Source organism: Saimiri boliviensis, chromosome 8, assembly GCF_048565385.1.
Source record: "Saimiri boliviensis isolate mSaiBol1 chromosome 8, mSaiBol1.pri, whole genome shotgun sequence".
Lineage (NCBI taxonomy): Eukaryota > Metazoa > Chordata > Mammalia > Primates > Cebidae > Saimiri > Saimiri boliviensis.
The window spans coordinates 122,927,332-122,952,797 of record NC_133456.1 but is presented as its reverse complement, the minus strand read 5'-3'; the positions used below and the strand labels follow the sequence as shown (position 1 = coordinate 122,952,797).

At 45.9% G+C, this 25,466-nt stretch overlaps 1 protein-coding gene across 1 annotated transcript; it reads right to left on the bottom strand.

The window, feature by feature from the left end:
- Positions 1 to 838: 838 nt before the first annotated feature.
- On the bottom strand, positions 839 to 17,838 carry LOC104652935 (supervillin-like). Its single transcript, XM_074405328.1, is given in 14 exon segments — positions 839 to 944; positions 946 to 1,154; positions 1,864 to 2,008; positions 3,838 to 4,013; positions 5,231 to 5,376; positions 5,502 to 5,649; positions 6,259 to 6,395; positions 7,705 to 7,869; positions 8,749 to 8,785; positions 9,356 to 9,433; positions 9,851 to 9,997; positions 13,912 to 14,038; positions 16,571 to 16,868; positions 17,784 to 17,838. Coding segments are annotated over 14 exon segments (1,938 nt in total). The 3' UTR covers positions 839 to 874.
- Between the last annotated feature and the right edge of the window lie 7,628 nt (positions 17,839 to 25,466).

Below are 25,466 nucleotides of genomic sequence, written 5' to 3'. Positions count from 1 at the left end.
GATACATAGACACGTCTTATATCAATCAGGAAAGAAATCATGTGGTTCTGCACCTGCAGGTGTCTGATCAGCCTGCGCCTCCCGTGGCCCCGGGGCAGGTGCACGTGCACGTGCACAGCACGGGGGCTGTAAAGAGGCCGAAAGACTCTTCTGAGTTGACGTCACAGAGCTGTGACCTGCATGCTGTCCTAAGTGGGAGGGGTGAGGAGCGCTGCGGGAAGGCTCCTCCTTGGCAAGGACATGGATGGTTTCTCCAGAGTTCACCTGACTCCCCCGTCTCCAGCTTCAAGCATCCAGGTGAGTGTTTTGGAATCGGGCACATCACCAACAGGAACCCAGGAGAGTTTAGACTCTGCATGTATAAACCAGACCCACCAAGGCCACCCGTGCACTCAGCCTTGGGAGAAACAGCCTCTTTTGAAATCAACCTTGTGTGCGTGTATTTACTACAATGAACAGCACCATTTGGTTCCAGTTTTAAATCACAAAGATATACTCTACTTAATGACTTTAATTGAAGCAGCACACAGGCACATGAGAAATATCATTCAGAGGCCGGCCAATCATTGCTTTCCCAGAACAGCTCTGGGGACAGGGGGACAGGGACAGGGAGGGAGAGGAGCCAGGAAGCCTTGACGTGCAAGTCAATTTCTACAGGTGAACACCAGCGGCCTCGGCAAGGCTAGGCTGTTAGGGATTTGGCCTGACTTCTTTTTCCCTCTGTGGTTTACTAAGTGGCTCTCAAGGACGGATGACTGGAGTGCCCCACTGCACGTGCGCACACAGCAGAGGCACAGCAGGGCGTGCTGGGGAAGCTGGCTCCCACAGAGTTGCCGGCCAGCCTCTTTCAGCTGGAAGAAACCACGAGCGCTCACTAACCTGCCGTGCTCACCATGAACTTCCACTTGACCACATAGGCGTCCCCTTCGTGGAACTGCCCGATGCTGTTTGGGGAGCCTGCTGTAGTCGAATTCCAGGATGTGCCAGACATCCACAGAGACACTGGTGATCTCAAACTGCCTCCTGTCGTGCCCTTCCACCAGGCCATAGCTGCGGCCGACATTCACCCCGTCCAGGATGGTGCCCGCTGTCGTCTGGGGCATGGACACCATCCGCGTCACGTCATACGGCTTGACATCGGCCCTGGGGTCTTCCTACAGGGGAACATGGAGGTTGTCTGTTTCCACAGCCATACCTTGTCACACTCAACACTGCTTCAACTGTTCATGGGACAGCATAAAAATACAGCTTCCACACTCTGTCCCAGGATGCTTAACTGCAGTGAGGGAAAGGCTACAGTTCCAGGAAGACTCTGGGAGGTCTGAACACCCATGGCCACAACAGCACATGGATGCCCGAGAACAGGCGCAAACCAGACTCCTCACCTCCCGGAGTCGGGTTAGAACTGGAGGCCAGTCTGCTGTTCTACTCGTGAGTCCGGGGAAGGCTTCCTAGGTTTAAGGGGGTGTGTGTGTTTGTGTTTATTTTAATTAAAAAAGTATTTTAGTTGACACATTTTTATGTGTACAATTTGATGTGCTGATACAGGCATCTGTTTTATGGGGAGGGGGTGAGGGAAGGAGGCAGCAGAGGGAGGGTTGGGGGATGTTGGCCAACAGCACAAAGTGACAATCAGAGCGAGGAACGAGCTGCTTCTCTATGGCACGATAGGCAACTGTCCCCAACACTGCATTGCACATTTCAGCACAGCTAGAAGAGAGGATTGGAATGTTCTCACCACAAAGAAATGATAAATCTGAGGTGACGGTCTTGCAAACTACCTGATTTGGTCATTTTACATCAAGGCCACTTTTGCTGGGACCCGAACCAAGCCCCAAGGTTGAGACCTGGTCGCCGGGATACCTTGTGCTGGGCAAGCTCCCCGGGGTTCTTCTCCTGCAGTCGCTTCAGTTCTGTCCAATCCAGAAACTTCTCTTTGAACAAAATCGTCTCATTGTGTTCAGTAAGTCTCCCAAATATCGCCCACTCGGGCCGCCCCTGTCCTTTTCTGCAGGGTGGGGGTGGGGGGGTTGGGAGAATAAACAGGAAAAGAACCAAGGTTAAGCCAAGTTAAACCAAGGAATCTAAAACACAGCGGCTACTGGAGAAAACCTCAAAGCACATAAGTGGTATATAGAACAGATGGTTTGTTTTCCTGCATTTTACCAAATTTTGTTATTTTAGTCTGAAGTCTTGCAAAGCCTTGTGTCCATGGAGTTTTACATGTGCCTGAATATGACATTAACCATGTCAGGACTAGACTTTCCTTACATTCTAGCAAGTTCTTTTTTTTTTTTTTTTTTTTTTTTCTGAGATAAGGTCTTGCTCTGTCGCCCAGGCTGAAGTGCCGTCGCACAATCGTAGCTCACTGCAGCCTCAAACTCCCGGGCTGGAGTGAACCTCCTGCCTCAGCCTCTGGAAATGCTGGAACTGCAGTTATGTGCCACCATGCCTGGCTAATTTTTTAGTAGAGACCAGGTCTCACTACATTGCCCAGGCTGTCTGACACTTCTGGCTTCAAGCAGCCCTCCCACCGCAGCCTCCCAAAGTGCTGGGACTACAGACGTGGGCCCCTGTCTCTGGCCACATTCTAGCAAATATTTCTCCTTAGGATACTCTGGGGTGGCATGCTGGGTGGGGATTTCAGCAGTGGCAGGAGCTGCAGGCAAATCTTACTCATCATCTGATCTATGCCACCCAGTCACCTGCAGACACTCACCAAGTTTCCCTTCAATTAATTAACAGATGTAGGGAAGAGGCAGCTCCCTGCCCCCAATTCTCTACTATTTTATGTCATGTTTCAGCTAAGGTCTCCAGAGTACAGAGATTCTCCTGTCACTAAAATGGACACACTCATAGATCACAAAGTGCGTTTTTGCACACTTATTTCTAGGTCACTGGCCAGGGCAGCAGCTGGGGGGAACAGAGAAAGACAGGAAAGACAGCAGCACAGCCCCACCTGGAGCTCTTGTGCGGGTTTGGGATTTCAGATTCTGTGCCGTACCCAAGAACACAGGTAATTTAGAAAAAGGTAGAGCTGACGGCCGTAATCCCAGAACTCTGGGAAGCCGGGGCGGGAGGATCACCTGAGGTTAGGAGTTCAAGACCATCCCTGCCAACATAGTGGAATTCTTTAATTTCTAATCTATTATAATGGCACACATAGTTTAAAAGCACTACTTATTTTGGTCTGATAGTTAAAAAAAACAACAATCCTTTGCCTGTAAGAATTCTTTGTTTCATAAGCATAATTTTAGAGTTTTTGCGTATTCTATTGAATTGCCAAAATGACTTTAAAGAGTCCAGTACATGCAGGAAAGACTAAAACCGCAGTCATTAATGTAATGCCATCGCCTCCCCTCTTCCCTTCCCGAAAGGGGTAAAGGCACCCACACCATCTGCTGCCAGGTAAATCCTGGAATTCCCAGGCGATGCTGGGAAGGTGTGAATTAGAAGAAGCATGTTGCTTCTGCCCCTTCACATGGGTGGCTGAATTCCAGATCTGGGGACGCCTTTCAGATCCGCATGTGATCTGTGTAAACAATTGCTGTTCATCTGCCCCGGCAGCACCTGGAGTGCCGCAGGTGGGAACTTGCAGCATCTCCTGCTCACTTCAAAAAACCAACTATCACATAAACCTCTTGCAGGAGACGACAGCATCCGTATTTCTGCAGTAGCTGGATAAAAGTGAAAGAAGTTTTCCGTCTGTGAATATTCACGGTCCACTGCATATAATCGTTTATGAAAAGTGAACCCTATAAAGAGCGCGAGTAGAGGACTGCGGTGAGAACAGAGGGATCGAATGGAATCTGCCATCCCGGGCGGCGGCGGGAGTACCTGGGGATGAGCGGATTGCATTCTCCAGGATCCAGTGGGTTGATGTCACAGTTCTCATAGTCAAACGTTCCATTCCATAAGTGCTTTGCCAGCTGAAATGCTATTTTTCGTTGTGCTAACGTGACTTCTTTCCCGTGCCACACGTAAACTTCACTACCAAAATCAAACACCAGCACCTGGGAGAAATGGCGCAAAAGAGCTTGTTAACTTCAAGAATGTGCAATAGTTGAATGAGGGTCTCTGTTGACAGCGAGTCAAACGCAGGAAGACAGAAATCCTAATGGGGCGACCAGTACAGACACAAAAAGGCCATGAGATCTCAGCGGGCACTGCCCCACCAAGCCAGCCTCTGCCCCGGGGGCATGATCCCTCCTCCCAGTGCCCTAAGTGGCCGAGATAATGTTCCCTCCTCTTGTGAAGCACAAGAGTTGTGTCGGCGCATCTTCCTGTGCTCTTTCCTTCTTCCCCCCACCCTTTCCTCCCTCTCTCATGTGCTCACTCATTCACTTAATATATACACAGAGGCTCCTTCGCACACCGGGCGCTCAGGGTGCAATGGTGTCTTCTCTCCTGCACACAATTCCAAGATCCTTAAGGGCAGGGATCAGATCATAGCAATACACACAGGAGGGGTTGATTACTAAGTGTTTGCTGAATGAATATCTGAACGTAGTGCTATTTCTATTTTCATGGTTCGTTTTATTCTTTCTCTTAGAATGACTTCTCCCTTCATTTCCAGCAATTCAAATTTTGCTTAACTCTAAACTCAGCTCAATTTCACTTTCTATGTAAAATTATTCCTGAAGATTTCTTTTTCTGTGACCTTTTTCCCATGTAAATGCCATACATAGCACACAGCCACCCTCGCTCCAGATGACATTCCTCCTAACACTCTTACGCCCGGTCACACGGAAGGGCCTTGTGTGTCTTCCACCTTCTCGACACTTAGCACGTTGAATGGGACTGGAAACGTATGTGATTAACCAATATTTACTGGCGTGACAGGACAAAAGCAGCACATTAATTGGCAAATCCACAAATTATACATACATGCATCTATTATTCCTCAAACTAAGGACTGAAGAATATTTTATCATAATGTTTATGCAAAGTGCAAGAGACAGGGCTAAGTAATATTTACATTTTGCTTAAGACATAAAAGTCTTCAATGATCCATGCTGTCTCTGAACAATATTCTGGATTCCATATTAGCATGTAAGATTTCAGTAACGGGTTGAAATCACAAACATCCTTTAAAAAGCTGTAAATGATCCACAATGGGTACTGACACTGGCCAACCTCATTGGAAACTTGCTGTCTAATTTACTGGGCAGCCTGTACCGAGTGCTTTTGATGAGCTTTGTCACTGACGGGCAGAGCCCACGGACTGTACCTCTTTGGGCTGCAGAAGGGAACACTTTGGAATTTTCCCCCAGTAGTCGTCATCAGGCACGAGTTTGTCATCCATGAGGCGGTAAATGCAGTTCGTTTCTATTATGGCTGCTTCATAGAGTTCATCTTCTTTTGGGTCTCCAGCAGCTTAGGGATAAGAACAACAGGAGAGCATCACATTTTCCATTGCAAAGTAGCTGGTTTTGAATGAGTTAAGGGAGAAGAAAGGAGATTCACGTCTTGTCAATCTCTGAAGTACAATAAAGTCTTACACTGATAACTGGTTTGGCCACCCAGAAGCTTCCAGAAGTCTTTGGCTGCATGAGTGTGTGTATTAATTCCTTCTTCAATGGTTTGGATATAAGTAGCTCTACAACCAAGTTCCCTCTTTGTCTGAATTAAAGCTGCAAGTTCTGAGGCCTAAAAAAAGAGAGGAATGCATGACCTGGGTAGAAAAGCCCTTGGCTGGACAGAGTGGCACATGTCAAAACCAGAGAGGAGAAACTGTGTGCGCCTGAAAGGAAAGCCTGTGACCACAGGGGCGGGTGGACGCTGGTTACTGGGTATTTTCAGTGACCTCAAGAAAATGTAACTGAAAGACCAGGGAGCTCCAATTCTTTAAAGCCATAGTTCTCCATCTTCAATAGGTCACATGTGACGCTTTTAAGAAGCACTCATTCTTTGGGCTTTAACCCCAAGACATTCTCATTCAATAGGTCTATGGAGGAACTTCAGAGCTACCTGAGATAAAGGACTTCAAAGTGGGGCCAGTTCCTTTTCTTACACAGGAGTAAGAAGGAACCCAGGACCTAAACGCTGGGGGTGTAGGTCATAGTCCTAAAACGTCCCACTTAAACATGTAACGAAAGCTTGTTTGAGAGACATTCAGGAAACGAAATGCCACCTATCCCTTTCACTTGAACGCAACACCTGGCGTTTGAGAAGCTTTGTGACTGACACCAGGAAGAACACTCTACCCGTGTGTAAAGGGGACGTTCCCTACAGCATTTTTAGTTTCCAGATACCAACCTTCGCCTTCTCTATGACGTTTGCAAACTCTCCTACCCACAGGAAGCAGCAGTGGGGAGAGAGCAGGAGGAAGCAGTCCCCGCTGTTGAGCGCTGAGGCCCGAGGCTCCACCAGCCTGGTTTGCACGTGTCTTCTTCCTGAACACGAGGCAAACGGTCACTGTCTTCCCAGACAGAATGGGGACAGGATGCACCCCACATCGGAAGCCTCCCTGCTGCGGATGCTTTCGCCTCTAAAGAGCTCATCTGCTAATAAGAGTTCCCATGGCCCAGGGTGGCAGCAGGAGGATTTAGAAAGGGCATCATGACAGCACCTGCGACTGCTTCCCTGGTTCCTGCTTTCCCAAATGTCACCCGCTTCTCAGGACCATTATCAGTCATGTGTGTGGGTGAACTGAGGCTCCCCCTTCCAGGGAAATGAACACAGGGGCTCCTTTTCCCTCCTTCCCTCTTCACCTGGGCCTTTCGCTCCCCAGGCCACCCCCTGCACCCAGTTACATCTGTGGCCTCAGCAAGGGAAGCCACGCCCTCAGGAAGGGTCGGATCTTCCCCTGGGGAGTTTCCACTGTGAACCCTAGGGGCCTCTCCACTGGAAGGAGGGAGGCACGGCCTTCTGTGGCTTTCAACACCTTCTCCAAAGTGTTTGTTGACTTTGAGCTTTCCACAATTACACTGCCCATGTAGTCTCTGGGTTACGACTCAGGACAGAGATCGTTTATTTGAGCTTGTCACTAGTTTTTTTTTTTTTTTTTTTTTTTTTTTAATATGCAATAGGACAGCGGTCCTGCAGAAACACGTGGGAAACCCTCCTGGAGGGAGAGATTTCCTCCATGCTCCTCTCGAGGATTCATCTACACAGTGACCACCAGGGGGCAGCCGAGTCTCCAGCCTCATGGCCAGCGCCCCCCGGGTTCGTCTTTGAAATCTCCCCAGCCATGGCCAGGAGGGCACTGGAGTGGAATGCAGGGGCTGCATCCGCTCAACCTTCCCTTGATTCCTTCTCCAAGCTGTGTCCTCCTCCTCCTCCTCCCCGGTTCTGTACTGACTCGGGGGGAACTGGGTAGGGAGCAGAGAGCCCCTCTGATGACGCAGGGCGCCTCTGGTAACTACATGAATGTGTGGCTGCCTCGTGGGGTGCGAGGCATCAGGAACAAAAGCCGGGATTCTGGAGTCGGGGACGTGGGTTCGAATCCAGCTCTGCTACCCAGCAGCTGCTGGGACCCCAGATGCGTTCCTGCCTCTGGAAGCCCTGGTGGGCAGAATACTTCCTACCTCACGGAATCTGGGCAAGCTCAAGAGAGGAGGTTGCATAGCAAGGAACACACAGTAGGTTCTCAAAAAACATGGGTTCCCTTCCCGGCACAGGCGGTGAATGAGTCAGGACTCCTCGGGTGACCAGACAGAAACCACGGGCCCTGAGTCACTGGGCCCAGCTGCTCTGAAATACCTTTAATCTGCAGCAGCATCAGCCTCTTGTAGGGCACGGCGCTGTTGTTAGAGTTCTGTTCCGTCAGGTTCACGCTCCGCAGGCTGACGCTGCTGAAGTTTTCTTTACTGGCTAAACCGGCCAGGGTGACTTCTGAGAAGGTGGAGTTGGAAGACACTGGACGGGCTGAATATGGAAACACAACGCAGGAGGTCCCGTTACAGCGACAATATTTACTGTCAGAAATCATTCACAACCGACCCAACACCTTTGTCTTTTCAAGTTAGTCCCGAGGGGGAAACATACCCAAGTTTGATCAAATGTGCAATTCAATACTTAACCACCGTGCTGGGAATTAAATACAGCATCGAGAATAGAAACGGCTTGTTGGTAAGTGTCACACCGCACTGTGCAGAGGGACAAGAACTGAGACGACGTGGACCAGCTGCTCCAGCACAAAGCCAGGAGCTGGATGCACTTGTTGCAGGTCCACTGAAAGCTGTTCTAAATCCTAACAACTTTTACACGCTGGAATGTCTAGATGCCGATGACTGTTAGACATCTGTCACCAAAAGCCTTTATATGTAAAGAGAAAAAAAGCAGACACTCTGTAAGGGATGAGTAGGTTCTAATGTTTTGCTGAAAGCAAAGTGATCAACTAGACGATATCCTGAGGTCTTCTGCTCTCGGAGTTAAGATTGTAATTACAAGACACTGGGTTTTCAGTGCAAAACAACAAACACCAATGGGTCTGATAGTCATCACTAATCCAACCCCTGAGCCCTCAAAAGTGGAAGCACAGGAAATGTATGTAAAATTACTTGTCAATTCATTATGGCGTGATTTTGAAATGTGATTTTTAGCCGTGTTAGCCAGGATGGTCTCGATCTCCTGACCTTGTTATCCACCTGCCTTGGCCTCACAAAGTGCTGGGATTACAGGTATGAGCCACTGAACCCAGCCAGTCTCTCATTTTAATAGGGCCATTGGAACCAGCTCCTCCTGGTGCCTTAGTATGGCCACTGGAGGGGCCTCCCCTCGCTGAGTCTCCCTGTCCCTCCACACCCCAAACGTCCTCCACCATATCCTCCTCCTCTGTGAACTGAGCAGGACAACAGCCTGACTGAGCCGGAGCCAAGAACACTGGCACATCTCCTGGGCTCCTGACTCAGGATGGAAAGCGTAGAGGCTGAGGGGGACACTCTCCTCTTAAACCAGTTTCATGACTATGAGGTGAATCAATACCACCAAGCCCACCTGAAAATCTGCACAAGGATCAGTGTGTGTGTGACTGACCCTAAATATATGAAGAACCAATTAAACACACACATATGCACACACACACACACTCTTATAGATACCCACACACACACACACACTCGCAGATACACACCCAGAAATGCACTCATAAACACACACACACACACACACACACATGCACTCTCATAGATACACACTCATACAGACGCTCTTACAGATACACAATCAGAAACACACTCATAGATGCATACACATTCTCATGGACACACACAGTTTTACCAACACACACACACACACTCCTCTCTCTCACAGTGAAATGCAGCAAGTAAGTTATTTCCCCAAATTAAACAGAAGTTCTTCCCCTGCTGCTCAGAAATTGCATCGAGGCTTAAGATGAGCGGCTTTTCCTCACCTGATTAATCGACACAAAACACAGGTGTTTATGGGCAGCAGGAATAGCAGGAGAATAAGTAGAAGCGTGTACAGGTTCCTACAGAGCAGAGCAAGAGGATTAAAGGTGAAAAGAGAAGATTTATGAGAGCGGGGCCGGGCAGGGACGTGGGGGAGGGAGAGACAAAACAATGATTTTTCTAACAGAATGTTAATTTACTGGCTGCAATTTCAGTTTTTTAAAGAGAGTCCTCCCTTGAATGCTAATGCTAAAATAAATCCACACACTCGAAGTAACTGTACCTGAGTCAGCTTTGCGCAGTAATTAAATGAGTTAATTTATAGAAGATTGTCAGTTGCAGAGAGGCAACCATGACTTTCACTGACAGTTTTAACATTTAACAGAAAATATCATCTTCTTTAAAGTATTTTCACTGCATGATTTAAAAAATAATTTAAGGGCACGGGCTCAGCTCTCCACTGCAGACAAAGGCTGCGTCTGGTCTGGAGATCAAGCACAGGGAGGGCGCCCGAAGGAGCCACCCAGGAGGAGAATCACCCATGCGAGGTGTGACTCGCCACCACTAGAGGACACCTGTGTTAGAGTTGGGCTTACCCAAAGCAGGTTAGAAATGGCGTTATCATCCGCACCTCCTCCTTCTTCCTACAGGTTGAAACAAACAGGAAACATTGCAGGGCGTTGGAAGGAAAGAGCCTCGTCAGGGCGTCGCAATCACCGGGAAGGACTTTGTGCCAGGTTCAAAGGCAGCATGCGTGCGCGCACACCAGGCAGTGACTGAACCTCAGGCCACCTCATTCCCTCACTGCAGAATCACCATCTGGAGTTTAGAGGGTGTTCCCTCAGCCTGTCTCTCCCTCCCAACTTCTAAAGTGACTTCATTCTCTAAATTCTCCTGGATTGTGATCTGGAATTTCAATGACAGCAGATACTGAGAATACGCATGTGCCAGATTCACTTTTCTTGAAATTTCAGGCACTGTCTCTGGGGCTGTCATAGATCTGAGCTGGAGACACTGACCTCACAGCACAGTCGGATATCCAGTTCCCACCTGGAACTGAGAAACACACACAGGCTTTTAAGGCACACGTCTAGGAAGGGTTTTCACTTCTTGGAAAAGGTCTGATTTGCTGGATGACTACCTTCACAACAGACAGGGAGTCACTGTGTATGCCTTAATGCGGAATAAGCTGAAATGGGGTTCGAATTGAAAGTAACTATTTGGTGAAAATACCAAAAGTTAGTTGTAACAGAGACTCCTGGCGAACCAGTTCTTTAATAATATTAGACTTTGCTTCATTTCATTTTTCTCTCTGGTGGAATGAGTTACTCTGGCTTGTTTCTCCCCTCCTTCCCTCTCTCCCTCCTTTCTTTCTCTCTTTCTTTCCTTTTCTCCTTCTCTCTTTCTTTCCTGGTCTTGCTTTGTTACCCAGGCTGGAGCATACTGGTGTGATCATGGCTTACTGCAGCCCTGACCTCCCCGGCTCAAGCCATCCTCCCACTTCAGCCTCCTGAGCAGCTGAGATTACAGGTGTGTGCCACCACACCTGGCAACTATTTGTATTTTTTGGTTCAGCCCGGGTTTCACCATGTTGCCCAGGCTAGTCTCAAACTCTTGGGCTCAAGCAAGCCTCTCACCTTGGCTTCCCACAGTATGGGATTACAGGAGCGAGCCACAGCACCCAGCCCCAGTATAAATCTTAAAATAAGTGACCCAAAAATGAGGCTGGATGCGGTGGCTCATGCCTGTAATCCCAGCACTTTGGGAGGCTGACATGGGTGGATCACAAGGTCAAGAGATGGAGATCATCCTGGCCGACATGGTGAAACTCTGTCTCTACTAAAAATTCAAAAATTAGCCAGGCGTGGTGGTGCGCTCCTGAAGTCCCAGCTACTCGGGAGGCTGAGACAGGAGAATCGCTTGAACCCAGGAGGTGGGGGTTGCAGTGAGCTGAGATTGCACCACTGCACTCCAGCTTGGTAACAGAGTGAGACTCCGACTAAAAAAAAAAAAAAAAGAAAAAGACCCAAAATGAGATGTTGACTAACGTGCCTCAAATATATTTTCTTCTGGGACCAATCCATCCACAGAGACAAAACGGCTATAAATTTTTCAAGGTATCCTTTAATATATTTTTTAATGTGACTCAGAGAAAATTTCAAAATCACCTACATTCAAAATGGCACACATTCTATTTTTATAGGACAGTGCTGACTGCCACCCTGCATGTAGTCTCATGGGTGCAATGGCGGGAACGTGGAGTCCCCTCTCTTTCCTGCCCCTTCCGCGTTCCCACACACTGCACACTCACGGCAGCAGGCTCTCAGCACACAACAGGAATACAGCAACTGTGAAGGGCGTGACGAGCTGACCATACACTGGCTGCTTTCTGCCCTTGGTGCTGAAGATGGAAGGTTCCAGCACCTGCTCTCCTGGGTCCCTCTCCATCAGCAAGGCAAGAGCTACTCCCTGCAGCAAGCGCCCATGTTCAGGCCCCACGTGTCATGACTGTCTGTGCTTCTCCAAGGCTGCACTCGGACACCTGCAAGCAGTGGGCATGGCAGCCTCTCAGCTATTTGGGGACTCCCTTAAGACAGACCAGGTCGAAGGCGCCTCACCGACCACATTTGAGCACAGCCAGCGGGTGACTGAAAACACTGCCAGTCCTCAGGAAGGAACGAACCAGGGGGTGCCAGAGGCCGCCTGAGAAACACCTGACCTCAGCAGAACCTGAGATTGTCCAGTGTGGGCTACAGAGGCCTAAAATAGACCTTCTTATTTTAACTTCAAAGAGCTCATTGTCTCCAGCCAAGGCAACCAGGCCACTGAGGAAGAGTGGGAGGTTCCCTGTTGCTGCAGAAACAGCAGCCTCCATGGGTCCCGAGGCAGCACTTCATTCCAGCCCCATCCCAGGTGGAAGCCCCAGTCTTCAGGTCACTGGGTTTTCTACCCCAGAGGCAGCTGTGGACAACTGGCATCTCTTGCCTTCTAAAAGCCTTAGCCAGTGCTCAGGCAGCTGAGCTCTCATCCTCCACTCAAAGCCTTCTGGCTTTCACACCTAAGGTGACCCTCCGTTCTTCTAAGTGGGTGGCGCACCCATTTGAATAGTCTGAATAGGTGAATAGTCTGTTCCTATTTACCAGGAACCTCTCCTGCTTTGTGCTTTTAGGCTTCATTTAAATTTCCACCTGGCTCTCTGGGACTCCCAGCTCTTGACGGGCGGGGGAGTCTCTGCACCTTCCAAAATGATGGCCCAGGGGCCAGGTGTTGCTTAGTGCCAGGACATAGTAGTTGGCAGGTTTGCTTATGGGGAACGTGTTAAAGTCGTTTTTGAAGCAATGATTTCAAGACTCTTAAATAAAGTTTGTGGGGGGTGGGGATACATTATTTCACAGATGCAGTTTTCTTTTACTTCAGGATCTCCTTTTTGAAATGTGAGTTTCACATGGTGGGTGAAAAATATGCACATACTTTCTAGTTGTATTTGAGAACTTTACAAATGGCTGAGGTTAAATGTCTTTAGTTATATCATCTTTAACATCATATATGTCTCAAAGGAGAAAATTCAAATTGCCATTCCAATGTAACCTATGAAGACACAGAAGTATCAGATGCAATAGCGCCAGAACTCCTGACTCACACTTTATGAGCACACCGCATTTGTATATCAGTTTCTTAATGCGTGAAAGTCACGCTCATCATCTCGTCCTTCCACCGATGCTTAACTTATTTTCGAGCTAACGGGGGCCTGGGGATCAGCTGGTTGAAAGCACTGTTTTTCTTTCCTACTTGAAGACTTCTGGGCCTAGAAAGTGGCCAGGGAGCACGTCAGTGCTGCACCATTTCGCCTCCAGCCAGGAGGGGCATTCGCAACTGTAGGGCCAGCCAACAAGTAAGCGCCGTCAGTTAGGACAGTGCGCACCGCCTGTCAAAAGCCGGCCATCATCGCATCTGTAGTTTAACAGCTCATCAATACTTACGCACACGAGATGCTTGCTCGCATGGATCACCACGCATTACTTAATCTTGTTTCAATTTATAACATACAGCACTGTACATTCTCAATAAAAGGCATAGCTACTCGTGAAACACGCTTAAAATGATGAACTAAATACCCATGAACCACAATTATGTCCGTACTTTTTATACTTAGGATTAAAAATCTCTGCATAGGAAACCCAAGTCCACATTTTACATGCAACTTGAAGATATTAGTGGTGAATTCCATTTTTTTCATTACAAAGGCTTTAATAACGTTCTAAAGCCAGACTTCATTTAAGAAGGGGTTTAAACTGAAGAAAAAGTACACACTTTAACCTTCAGGCACTTGCTTGCTGACACCGTGTGTATGTGGCACTGACCCCAGTTCTAAAGCATCTCAAGGTTCAGCCCCCTGCCCAGTTTCAGGTGCTCTGTGACAGACCCTCAGTGTGTATCCTAAGTGCAAAAACGCACAAATGCTTCACAGAGCAGGAATTGGGTGGCACATGCGTGTCTCTCTGATGCACTTCCAGGAGTGACGTTAGTCCAGATGCTTCCCTAACATGGGCAACGTTACCTTCTTGATGAGGGACCGCCCCGCTTCCTGGGTGTGCAGGCTGCTGGCCAGCGCCTTCCCGCCCTCCTGCCTCCTGCTGAGTCTGTTTCTCCAGTCTTCCTCCCCGCTCTTCTTCAACAGTGCCAATCTAGGAGGGAAACATGCCAGCCACAGAGAGTTCAGCACCAAGCTCTTCCTCGTGAGAGAGCCATAATCTCAGTCAGTGAGACGCCTTTGGCCAAGACGTGACCACAGCCACCTCATTTTAACTTTTCGAATTTCATGTATTTTGAAGACAGCATGTCTGGGAAAATAATAAAGTCCCTTCTCTAAGATGGCCCCGAAGATTTTACAGCTGATTGAAACACAGAGCCGAAGTCTGACTTGCTAGATAAAAGATGCCCCATCATCCCAGCCACGGAATGTCTGTTTTTCCCATTTGGGGGCTGAGAGCAAGAGAACCGTCCCCAGAGAAAAATGTCTTCTAGCGACGCCTTCTGGTCACTCGGTGAAATAACATTAAAGGACTAAAGCTGTGTTACAGAGAATAATGAAGATGTGGGCTTAAAACAGAAACCGTGAAGCTCCCACCATCTCTTAATATCACCCCTTTCAATTAGAGGTAAAATTTGATGTTTGCGACTGTTTCTCCTCAGGCGTTCTAAGCCCTGCTCTTTTCCTATAAATGAATATTATCTTTCTTATCCGTCTTCTTTAGACAGAAACTACATACTTTAGTTCAATGATATGTGACTTGATAGGAAGCTGCTGGAACACTGGGTTCCTGAGAGGTTCTTTTTCACAAACACGAGGCTGTTTTGGCTAACTGTATTGACCAAACCCTGTCTCAACCAAAAATACAAAAACTAGCTGGGTATGGCAGCATGTGCCTCTAATCCCAGCTACTTGGGAGGGTGAGGCAGGAGAATTGCTTGAACCTGGGAGGCGGAGGTTGCAGTGAGCCAACATCGTGCCTTTACACTCCAGCCTGGGCAACAAGAGCGAAACTCCACCTCAAAAAATAAATAAATAAAAATAAACGATGTAGTTTAGTTATTTCCAGCAAAGTACAAATAAAAGTGCTGTCAAGGTAAGGGGAAAAAGATTGCTGGCAATATATTTTGTGTTAGTGTAATTTATTACAAACAGCTGCTAAATAAAGTGTCCCTTATCCTTTTTTTTTTTTTTTTTTTTTTTTCTTAATGGCACGATCTCAGCTCACTACAACTTTTGCCTTCCGGTTTCAAGCAATTCTCCTGCCTCAGCCTCTCAAGTAGCTGGGACTACAGACACCTGCCACGATGCCCAGCTAATTTTTGTGTTTTTTAGTAGAGACGGGGTTTCACCATGTTGGCCAGGCTGGTCTTGAACTCCTGACCTCGTGATCCGCCCGCCTTGGCTTCCCAAAATGCTGAGATTACAGGCGTGAGCCACCGCACCCGGCCCCCTCGTCCTTTCTTAAACCTATTTTAACAAACTGAATAGCTGAATATCAATGAAGCGTTCCTTTCTACCATGATTCTGAACAGACCGGGCTAAGGGATCTCCTGGCGACCACGGTAAGTTGCGGCCTCTGCCGGCCAGCAGGTGAGCTCTCACACATCCAATTCTCAATACACTTCCACGCCGGTCACAGACGCTTGCCAGCCATCCTTGAAGGCCTTAGATGTCCACAAAGCCCAAGCTAAGAAGCTGCAGCTTCCCATGTCTCAGTTTAAGAATGAGAATTTTTTAGGATTAAAACTTTCAGAAAGTTTTTCACCCAGTTTTCCTATCACTATTCCATGATTTTTTTTTTTCCTATTGAAGACTTTCTCTTTTTTGTACAAATTTATATGGTGCATGAGAAATTTTGTTACACATATGTAATGCACAGAGAGCCAGTCAGGGTATCAGGCTGCCCATCACCTGAGTACAGTACATTTCCATTTAGTCACCACACTCCGCCGTCAAACCCGGCATTTATTACCACTATTGTATCCTTTCCTGCTTAATTCAACTGTGGTTAGAGGTTAACAAGAAAATATATTCCAAAGGTAATTTACTTCCAGTTCTCTGTATCTGTCTTATTTAAATATATTCCTGTGCACCCTACATCATTCTTTGAAAGAAATGAGGCTACTGTGTTCTTTGATGCTCAAACAATCTTTCAAGGTATTACCCGACATAAAATTTCTAAATGCAGTTCAGAAAAGTCATCCATTTTATTTTCTGTAAAGGAAACAAAAGTCGGATTCTAAGCCCAAAGATGTATGCCCTGTAGGTCAGTTTATCATCATTCCCTCTACACATATTTTACCCAAAGTTACAAGCGGTTTGTGCATTCGGTATGAACTCTGTATCTAAAAGGGAAAGAGCCAAGATCTCAGCTCCTGTCACTAGATAAGCCAATAATTTAATATTATAAAAGACATTGGGACAATGGAAACATACAAATAAAGCAGAAATCTGTTTCTGTTTGTTTTCTTATCTTAGCCTGGAACCCGCCCTGTCGTCATTACCAAGCCAGGCTCAGGAGCAAAGGCAGGTCACTTACAAACACCCCGGCTTCTCGGAATTACTCCGGGACAAGAGCCCAGGCCATTAGAATCTGAGCGTGTGATTTCTTCCCTTTGCCCGCCACCCAGATGCTGTGAGCTCCTCCCGAGGGATTCACTTTCCGCTCCCCGAGTCTCATTACCTTTCTTTAATAGACATGGTTTTGCTGGGTGAGTCGGCAAGGCCCTCCCCCGTCGGCGTCTTGATCTCTCCGGCAGCGAACATGGCACACGGATTCTTGCAGAGCCTCTCCTGTGGCTGCTCCGAAGAATCCTGGGGCTTCCAGGACGCGGGGGCCGCGGGCTGGGCCACAGTTGTCCCCGCAGCTGCCCCCGTCTGCTCGGAAGCCGGCTCCCCGAACTCTGCCGCTGGGAAGGAAAAGAGCGACGTGAGCACCGAACTCCTGCGGGGAACGTTCTTCAGCGATTCGCCGCAAGCAGCTCAGCTCTCGAGTTCGATCCGCGGGCGTGCGGCGGGTGACCCGATCCGCCGGGATTTATGCAAATCTGCAGCGCGCTGCGCTCTGAGAAAACCACACTTCCCAGAGGGTCCCCACACAGCACAATGCTTCGTGGCCATTGGTGCGAGACACAGGAAGTGAGCTTTAACTATTAACTCCAGAACGGTTCTAGTCTCCAAAACAATACTTTAACATGCAAATGTGCTGTGCTCACACACCAAACCCTTTATTATAACTGACGCTGTCTTGTTTCATGCAAATCAGTAGATTATGCCTCTGTTTTAGAATATGGTTTTCAATCCTTCTTTTCGTTGTCCAGACGGAGTCTCACTTCTTCAACCTGGCTGGAGTGCAGTGGCGCCGTCTCAGCTCACTGCCACCTCCACCTCCTCGGTTGAAGGATTCTCCTGCCTCAGCCTCCCCAGTAGCTGGGATTACAAACATGTGCCAGCACACCTGGCTAATTTTTGTATTTTTAGTAGAGACAGGGCTTCACCATGTTGGCCAGGCTGGTCTCAAACTTCTGACCTCCAGTGATCTGTCTGCCTCAGCCTCCCAAAGTGCTGGGATTATAGATGTGAGCCACTGGGCCCAGCCTTCAATCTAATTTTTAAAGCATCAGTGTCCTTACACAATCTACAGGCACATCAAAACAGATTTATTGAGCCTAAAAAGGAGATAATTTTTCTTATATTTACTGTTTTGCTCCCATGGGTAGCTGCTTCTTATTTTACACCAGCCATTCAAATATTTACTTTTAAAAAAAACTGATTTGCAAAGAGTTCCTAATGAGTGCAAAGATATACTTGGCTACAAATGCATCCAGAAACTGAGGAATACCTTGGTAAGGAACTGCAGGCAGCTGGTCTAACAACAGGTCCACAGAATGGGTCACCGGCGTAGAGGCCTTTTGGAATGTCAATCACGTAACGTAATGGGATGAACTTCATTTTTATTTTCAGGAAGGGTGTCTGTGTGGCCAATGCAAACACAAAAACAATTTAAAAAAATAAAATCAAATAAAAGCCAGCCCAGGCACAGTGGCTAACACCTGTAGTCCCAGCACTGTGGGAGGCTGAGGCAGGAGGATCACTTGAGCCCAGGAATTTCAGACCAGCCTGGACACCATGGTAAAAGCCCATCTCTACAAAAAGTGCATAAATTAGCTGGGCATAGTGGTGTGGCCTGCAGTCCCAGGAGGCTGAGGTGGGAGGATCACTTAGGCAGAGAAGGTTGAGGCTGCAGTGAGCCATGATCATGCCATTGTACTCTAACCTGGGCATCAGAGCAAGACCTGTCTCTAAAAAAATTAAGAAAATAAATTCAAGGAAGGGAAATGGGGGCCGTAAAAAGTCTTTACTTGTTCTTCTACAGGACCTATAGGAGGCTTAGAAATAAGAGCCTCGTATCATTGTCAGAAATATACACTCATGCTGTGTCCATGAGGTGGCCACAACCACCCAAGGACTAAGAAAAGAACAACAGGTGGGCCAGAGCCAGGAAGGCCTCCATACCCAGAGGTGCATGAAGTAGGCTAGGGCCGTGAGAGTCTCCCCTACTAAGGCTTACAGTTTTTTGTTTTTTTTTTTTTGAGATGCAGTCTCACTATGTTGCCTAGGCTGGTCTTGAACTCCTGGCCTAAAGCAATCCTCCTGCCTTGGCATCCCAAGTAGCTGGATTACTGCACCTAGGGGTCATGATCTCTATTCAAGCACGTCAGCTTGGCTAACCCTGAAAAGCAGCCTCTTGGTCGCGATGCTCAGCTTGTCTCATTCATCCACTTTTTCTTCATCTATAAAAAGCCACAAATTAAAAACTGGACATTATTAGAAAAGGTAAGTTCAGTCTCCAAAAAGCCTTCCAGAGCTGACTTGGAAATCTCTGAATACAAGAACAGGTGCACTAAAAGAATAATTGGTGGTAGCTGCCCCTTGCAGGGAGGCCATTCTTTCTGCTCAGTGAAAAGGTACTAATTTCCCTTGCAATTCAAACCAAGCCAGACCAAAGCAAACTCTGTCCAGGGACTGCTACGCTAACGTTTGTCTGGTCGAGATTTCATGAATATATTTATGGAGGGGATTTCTTTTATTTTTAAATAGTAGCAGCAGCAGCAACACTGCAGTGACCAATAGAAAAACAACTAATTCAAACCAAAGAACAAGTTCTTCTCGTTCTCAAAACTGTTTGCTTTCCTTCTGAGAAACTGTTCTCAGTACGAAGGGAAAGCTCATCTGCAAATTGCAACTAGGTTTTATTTATTCACAGAAAGGAAACCTGCAGCAAAGAGAGACATTGATATGCTCTATCATCTTATTCTCTCAAAAAGCCATAAATTGTATGGCTAAATCCCGTCTAGATGAGATAATAAAGAAGGGGAAGAAAAGGGGAAAAGGTACTTGCTGTCAATAGTTGGCGTTTCTGACTGTGAAGTGCACCTGGGAAAGACATTAGCAAATAATCATCATAAATTAGCAGGTGGGAGCAGAAGATTGAAATAAAACATCATATTAAAAGTCAAACTAAAAATGCAATTAAATTCTTTGAAGAAATAACCTCCTGGTAGCAATTCTAGTTGTGAAAACACACACAGTTGTGAAGTGACACTGTGGAGCGTGTGTGCACACGATCCCAGCCAAGGACACGCCTTGTGGGGAGACCAGGCACACGTGCAGCTTACTACACATCACTGAGGACAATGTTTACACAAACCTTCTCAGTTCTATACAACAGAGCAAATACAACAAGTAGACGGACATTTATAAAACGAATACAAAATTTCTCAGTTACTTTCACTGTAAAATCGGGTGAATATGCAATCTGGACTCTAATTTAACAAGGGGGTAAAAAGCATTAAAAATAATAAGTGGAGAAAAATAATATTTCTCACTTCTTATCACCTAAATGCAATGTAAAATTGTGAATGTATCATAATACCACTGTAAAGGCCAACATTCTTTAAAAAGTCTTTAACATAAGCCAAATACCTAACGCTTACAGATTAGATGGAAGAATCATGGAATGGCCAGCATCCTGTATAAACAGCACAAAGGCCGTCAGTGTGTGACACTCCTGTGTCGCTGTCACGTTCCTGGACTAGGAAATGGCACAGACGCATGCCTACCTATCCGATTCCTTTCGTTCTGCTGAAGTTACAAGTTGGGTTCTAAATCTCTCGGAAGTTTTTCTACTTTCACCAGGAGAAAAATAGCGTCTTGGTTTCCGGGACCCTCTCTCCGAGTCCACACTGGTGGGCAAGCCAGGTCCTTCGGCTGACCTCTCCACCCGTGATTTGCTTTTAGAATCAAAGGGCAGAGAGTATATGGAAGGCAAACGAAGACAGGGAAAGAGAAGACAGCAAAGGTTTATGCATCTCCGTGAGTCAAGGCACAGACACCGCCAAACCCCTCTTCATGCCTCTACCATGCACATCAGGAAGGGGGCACTCGGGAGACCCAGTCTGCTATTCCCCGTTAGTAGGCAGAAGCAGAGTGGTAGTTTTTGAGCCATTTTCTGCACAGTTGCCCTGCACACACCTGTGAGCTAAGCTAATATGATTCACTGCAGAACACAACACAAGTCGGGGAGTGAGTCATTCTGCCAGGGACGTGCAAGTGGCACAGCTGGAGGGCACGTGAAGCATCACCTACAGTTCTGGTGTCCTGCTGGCATTGGCAGATGCCAGGAACATACTTCGGAGCTGGGCGACAGAGACCTTTGTGTCCAGCACGCCGAACTCCCGAACCTCTGCTCAGATCCTGCTCAGCCAGGTCCAGCTGTGTAGTGTTGGGCAACTCACCTGTCCTTAGGAAGTATCAGTTTCTTCACCTTTTAAATGAAAATAACAGTGACATAATGTAATGTGACATTTGCAAAGCACATGGCTTACTGCTTAGCAAAGAGGTCAGGAGTTCGAGACCAGCCTGGCCAACATAGAAAAACTCCGTCTCTACTGAAAATTCAAAAATTAGGCTGAGCGTGGTGGCTCATGCCTGTAATCTCAGCTCTTTGGGAGGCTGAGGTGAGTGGATAACAAGGTCAAGAGATCAAGACCATCCTGGCCAACATGGTGAAACCCTGTCTCTACTGAAAATATAAAAATTAGCTGTGTGTGGTGGTGCACGCCTGTAATCCCAGCTGAGGCAGAAGAACTGCTTGAACCTGGGAGGCAGAGGTTGCAGTGAGCCGAGATCATGCCACTGCACTCCAGCCTGGGTGACAGAGCAAGACTCTGTCTCAAAAAAAAAAAAAAAAAAAAAAAAAAAAAAAAAAATTCAAAAATTAGCTGAGTGTAGTGGCGCATGCCTGTAGTCCCAGCTGCTTGGGAGGCTGAGGCGTGAGAATTGCTCGAACCCGGGAGGTAGAGGTTGCAGTGAGCTGAGGTTGGGGTGTCAGTGTTCGTGGGCTCTAAGGTTGAGCAAGGAAGACACCAAGAACTTCCTGGTCACAGTCAGACCCTGACCAGATATGGAGCTCTCTCTAGTGCTGGTTCCACCGTCAACAGAGTTATCTAATTACCTACAAATTCCGAAGAACCCAATTATCTTCTTCCTTTGTTTCTCCAATGAACAATATAAAATCAAAGGAGTCAGGCAGGGAAGGTTGTGGACTGAGTTTTCCACCTTGGAGCAGCACAGCCTGATTATAATACTGAGGGGGTTGGCTAAGGGATGCCCCAACTCAGATTTTAAAATATATCATTCCATCAAAGTGCAAAATTTACTTCTGGGGCCCAGAGGGCATTGTTTTGGAGAGGTAGTAAAACAGCAGGTGAATTTTTAAAAGCATGAACACAAAAAGAGTTCACATCGGAAGAGTGGTATTTTTCTTTTTATTCTTCTTTTTCTTTATTTCTTTTCATTTTGCCTGCTGTTATTTTATGAAGTGTTCCTTAATATGCTTAAATCTTTCTCTTTTTTTTTGTAAATGAAGTCTCGCTCTGTCACCAGGCTGGAGTGCAGTGGCTCAATCTTGGCTCACTGCAACCTCCACCTCCCAGCTTCAAGCCATTCTCCTGCCTCAGCCTTCCAAATAGCACCACCACAACCAGCTGATTTTTGTATTTTTAGTAGAGATGGGTGTTTCACCATGTTGGCCAGGATGATCTTGATCTCTTGACCTTGTGATCCACCCACCTCCGCCTCCCAAAGTGCTGGGATTACAGGCGTGAGCCATCAAGTCTGGCCTCCTTAAATATTTTGATAAATAATTAAGGTTTGGTTAAAATATGAAGGGTAGGAGAGAGACTTGCTTAATGCAACATAATGAGCTGAACACAGTATACTGTGAGGCTACAGCAGTCTGCAGGTAATATCAGGAATCAATTCTGGTGGACAGCGGCACAAGGAATGAGAGAAATGTTTCCTATTCTGACTGGGGTCATGGTTAAACATTTACCCAAACTTACCAACCTGCATCCTTAAAATCTGTGCATTTGATGTAAATTGTATCTTATTTTAAAAATATGTCTGCCAGGCGTGGTGGCTCATGCCTGTAATCCCAGCAATTTGGGAGGCCAAGGTGGGTGGATCACTTGAGTTCAGGAGTTTGAGACCAGCATGGCCAACATGGTGAAACTCCATCTCTACCAACAAATGCAAAAATTACCCAGGCATGGCGGCTCATGCCAGTAGTCTCAGCTACTTGGAAGGCTGAGGCAGGAAAATTGCTTGATCTTGGGAGGCAGAGGTTACAGTGAGCTGAGATGACACCACCGCACTCCAGTCTAGGCAACAGAGTTAGATCCTGTCTTTAAATAAATAAATAAATAAATAATCAAAAGATGTCATCATTGCGTTACAGAGTAAGGACTTGTTGAGTAATGAAAACAGAGCCTTTTCTGGGGGCAGAAGCAAGATGAACGTGAGATAACCAGTTTCTTTCAGTCTCCCTCTGAGCTCATCTCAGTGCCGAAGGTCCAAATTCTAAAACCCAGAAAGGAGGGAGGCAGCAGGTATGTGAGACAGCACAACTGTCAGAAAATGCCGGAATCTGAGGGAGGTGCAAGGCTGGACTGGCATCCCCTCATCTCCTGACTTGAACCACCACTCCTAGAATAAGGTAATCAGGGACCTGACAGATTTCATCATGAGACTAGATTAGCAGCAGCCTTTCGGGGCTGTGGACTGAGCTCACAAGGCTCCACAGCGGCCAATGATTTTCTGCTCACTTATCACGATTCCCATTTACTGTTTAATAATATTTATGAGCAGCCTGACTCAAGACTGCATGCAAGAGCCCCAATCCCAGGCAAAGCAGAAACCGCCCTGTTGTATAAACAAGCACTCCTCAGAGTGTTCCGCTGATCGGTGTCCCAGTCCATGATTAGATAAAAGTCCACACCATAGGGAAATTAACAACAGCGCTGAGCCTGCTATGTAGATCAGCTGACATTTTCTTCACAGCATGATTCACTACCCCAGTACAACAGACAACAGTCCCACTGACCTAAAATAGAACGTGTGGGGTCCATCTATGGTCTATTTCTCCTCTAATCTTTGACAATCACTGAACTGTTTTCCATCCCCATAGTTTTACCTTTTCTATAATGTCATATACCTGGAATTATATAATATGTAGTATTTTGGTTTGACTCCTTTTACTTAGCAAAATGCATTTAAGATTCATCCACATTGTTACAGGAATCAGTAGCTCTTTCCTCTCATTGCTGAGTAGTAATCCATTGTATGGATAGATCATGCTTTTTAAATATATTTGCCCGTTGAAGGTCATCTTGGCTGTTTCCAGTTTTTGGTGATTAGGCATACAGTTGCTATACACATGGGTTAGTTTGGTTTTGTGTGAATGTTAAGTTTCTGATTCACTTGATTAAATACCTAGGAGTGTGATTGTTGGTTTATACAATAAGTCTGTGTCTAACTTTGTAAGAAAGTGCCAAACTGTTTTCCAAAGTTGACTGTACCATTTTGCTTTCCCACCAGTGATAAATGGGAGTTCTGAAGGTTCTGCGTCTTCATCATCTGGTGGCATCCGATTGATTTTAGCAATTCTAATCAATGAGAAGTGATATCTAATTGTGGTTTTAATTTACACTTCCCTGGTGACAATGATATTGAACATCTTTCATATGCTTGTCATTTGGATTTCGTATTTGATGAAGTGTCTGCTTAAATCAGTTGCCCAGTTTTAAATTGGGTCATATGTCTGCTTATGGTTAAATTTTAAGTGTTCTTTGTATATTCTGAATACAAGGCTTTCATCAGCATGTGATTTATAAATATTTCTTCCAGTCTGTAGCTAGTCTTCATTTTCTTAAGAGTGTCTTTCAAAGAGAAAAAGGTTTTACTTCTGATCAAGTCCAACTTACTGTTTTCTTTCACGGATTGTGCTTTTGTTGTTGTATCTAATTAATTTTATTGCCAAACCCAAGGTCCTGCAGTTTGTCTATGTTTACTGTTAGAATTTCATAGTCTCATTTTTTATACGTAGGTCTTTGATACATTTTGCATTAGTTTTTATCTGAGATATAAGGTACATGTTCTTCATTTTGCCTTGTTTTATTTTGTTGGTTTTGAACATGTGTTTTGAACATAGGCAGTTTTATTTTAGTACCATTTGGTGAAAAGAACATAATTTTCCATTGAATTTAATTAGCATCTTTGTAAAAATTTTGTTGACTACATATTTGTAGATCTATTTCTGGGTTCTCTTTTCTGTTCCACTGGTCTATGGGTCTATCTTCTCACCAGTATCATTCTGTCTTGATTACTACAACTTTATATTGTCTTAAAATCAAGTAGAATGGGACCTTCAATTTTGTTCTTTTTCTGATTGGTTTTGTTTATTCTAGTCCCTTTGCCTTTCATATAAGTTTTAAGATCATCTTATTAATACTTTCAAAACAATTTTGTGAGATTTTAATTGGAATTCCATTAAACCTATAGATTAAATCTTAACAAACCTGAATTTTCAAATTCATGAACATGGTATATCTTTTCCACTTAGGTCTTCTTAAATTTTTCATCTGTCTTGTAGTTGTCAGCATATATATCCTGGGCAGATCTTGTTAGGTTTAAATTTAAATACATCATATTCCCGTGTGCTATTGTAAATGGTATTTTTAAATTTCAAATTCTATTTTGTATTCCTAGTATATAAGAATATAAATGGCTTTTGTATGTTCTCTTTGTATCTGAAAACTTACTCAGCAAGCCTTTCTTAAAATAGACTTTAAGTTCTGGGACGCATGTGCAGAGTGTGCAGGATTGTTACGTAGGTATGCATGTGCTATGATGGTTTCCTGCACCCATCAACCTGTCACCTACATCAGGTGTTTCTCCTAATGCTATCCCTCTCTTAGCCACCCAACCCTGACAAACTTTCAGGAATGTATCCTACAGATTACTAACTGTAATATGTTTATAATAGAAAAGCAAAATATCATAAGCGTGACTCAATATGGAATTGGCTAAATATTTTATATCTACATAATGTAATACTATATGAATGTAAAACCAGATTTCAACAAAACCTTTGCATTATTTGCAGGTGGAATTTAATGAAATATAATGATGTTAGGTGCAACCAACAATAAACTTCTACTTAGATCTACATATTCCAA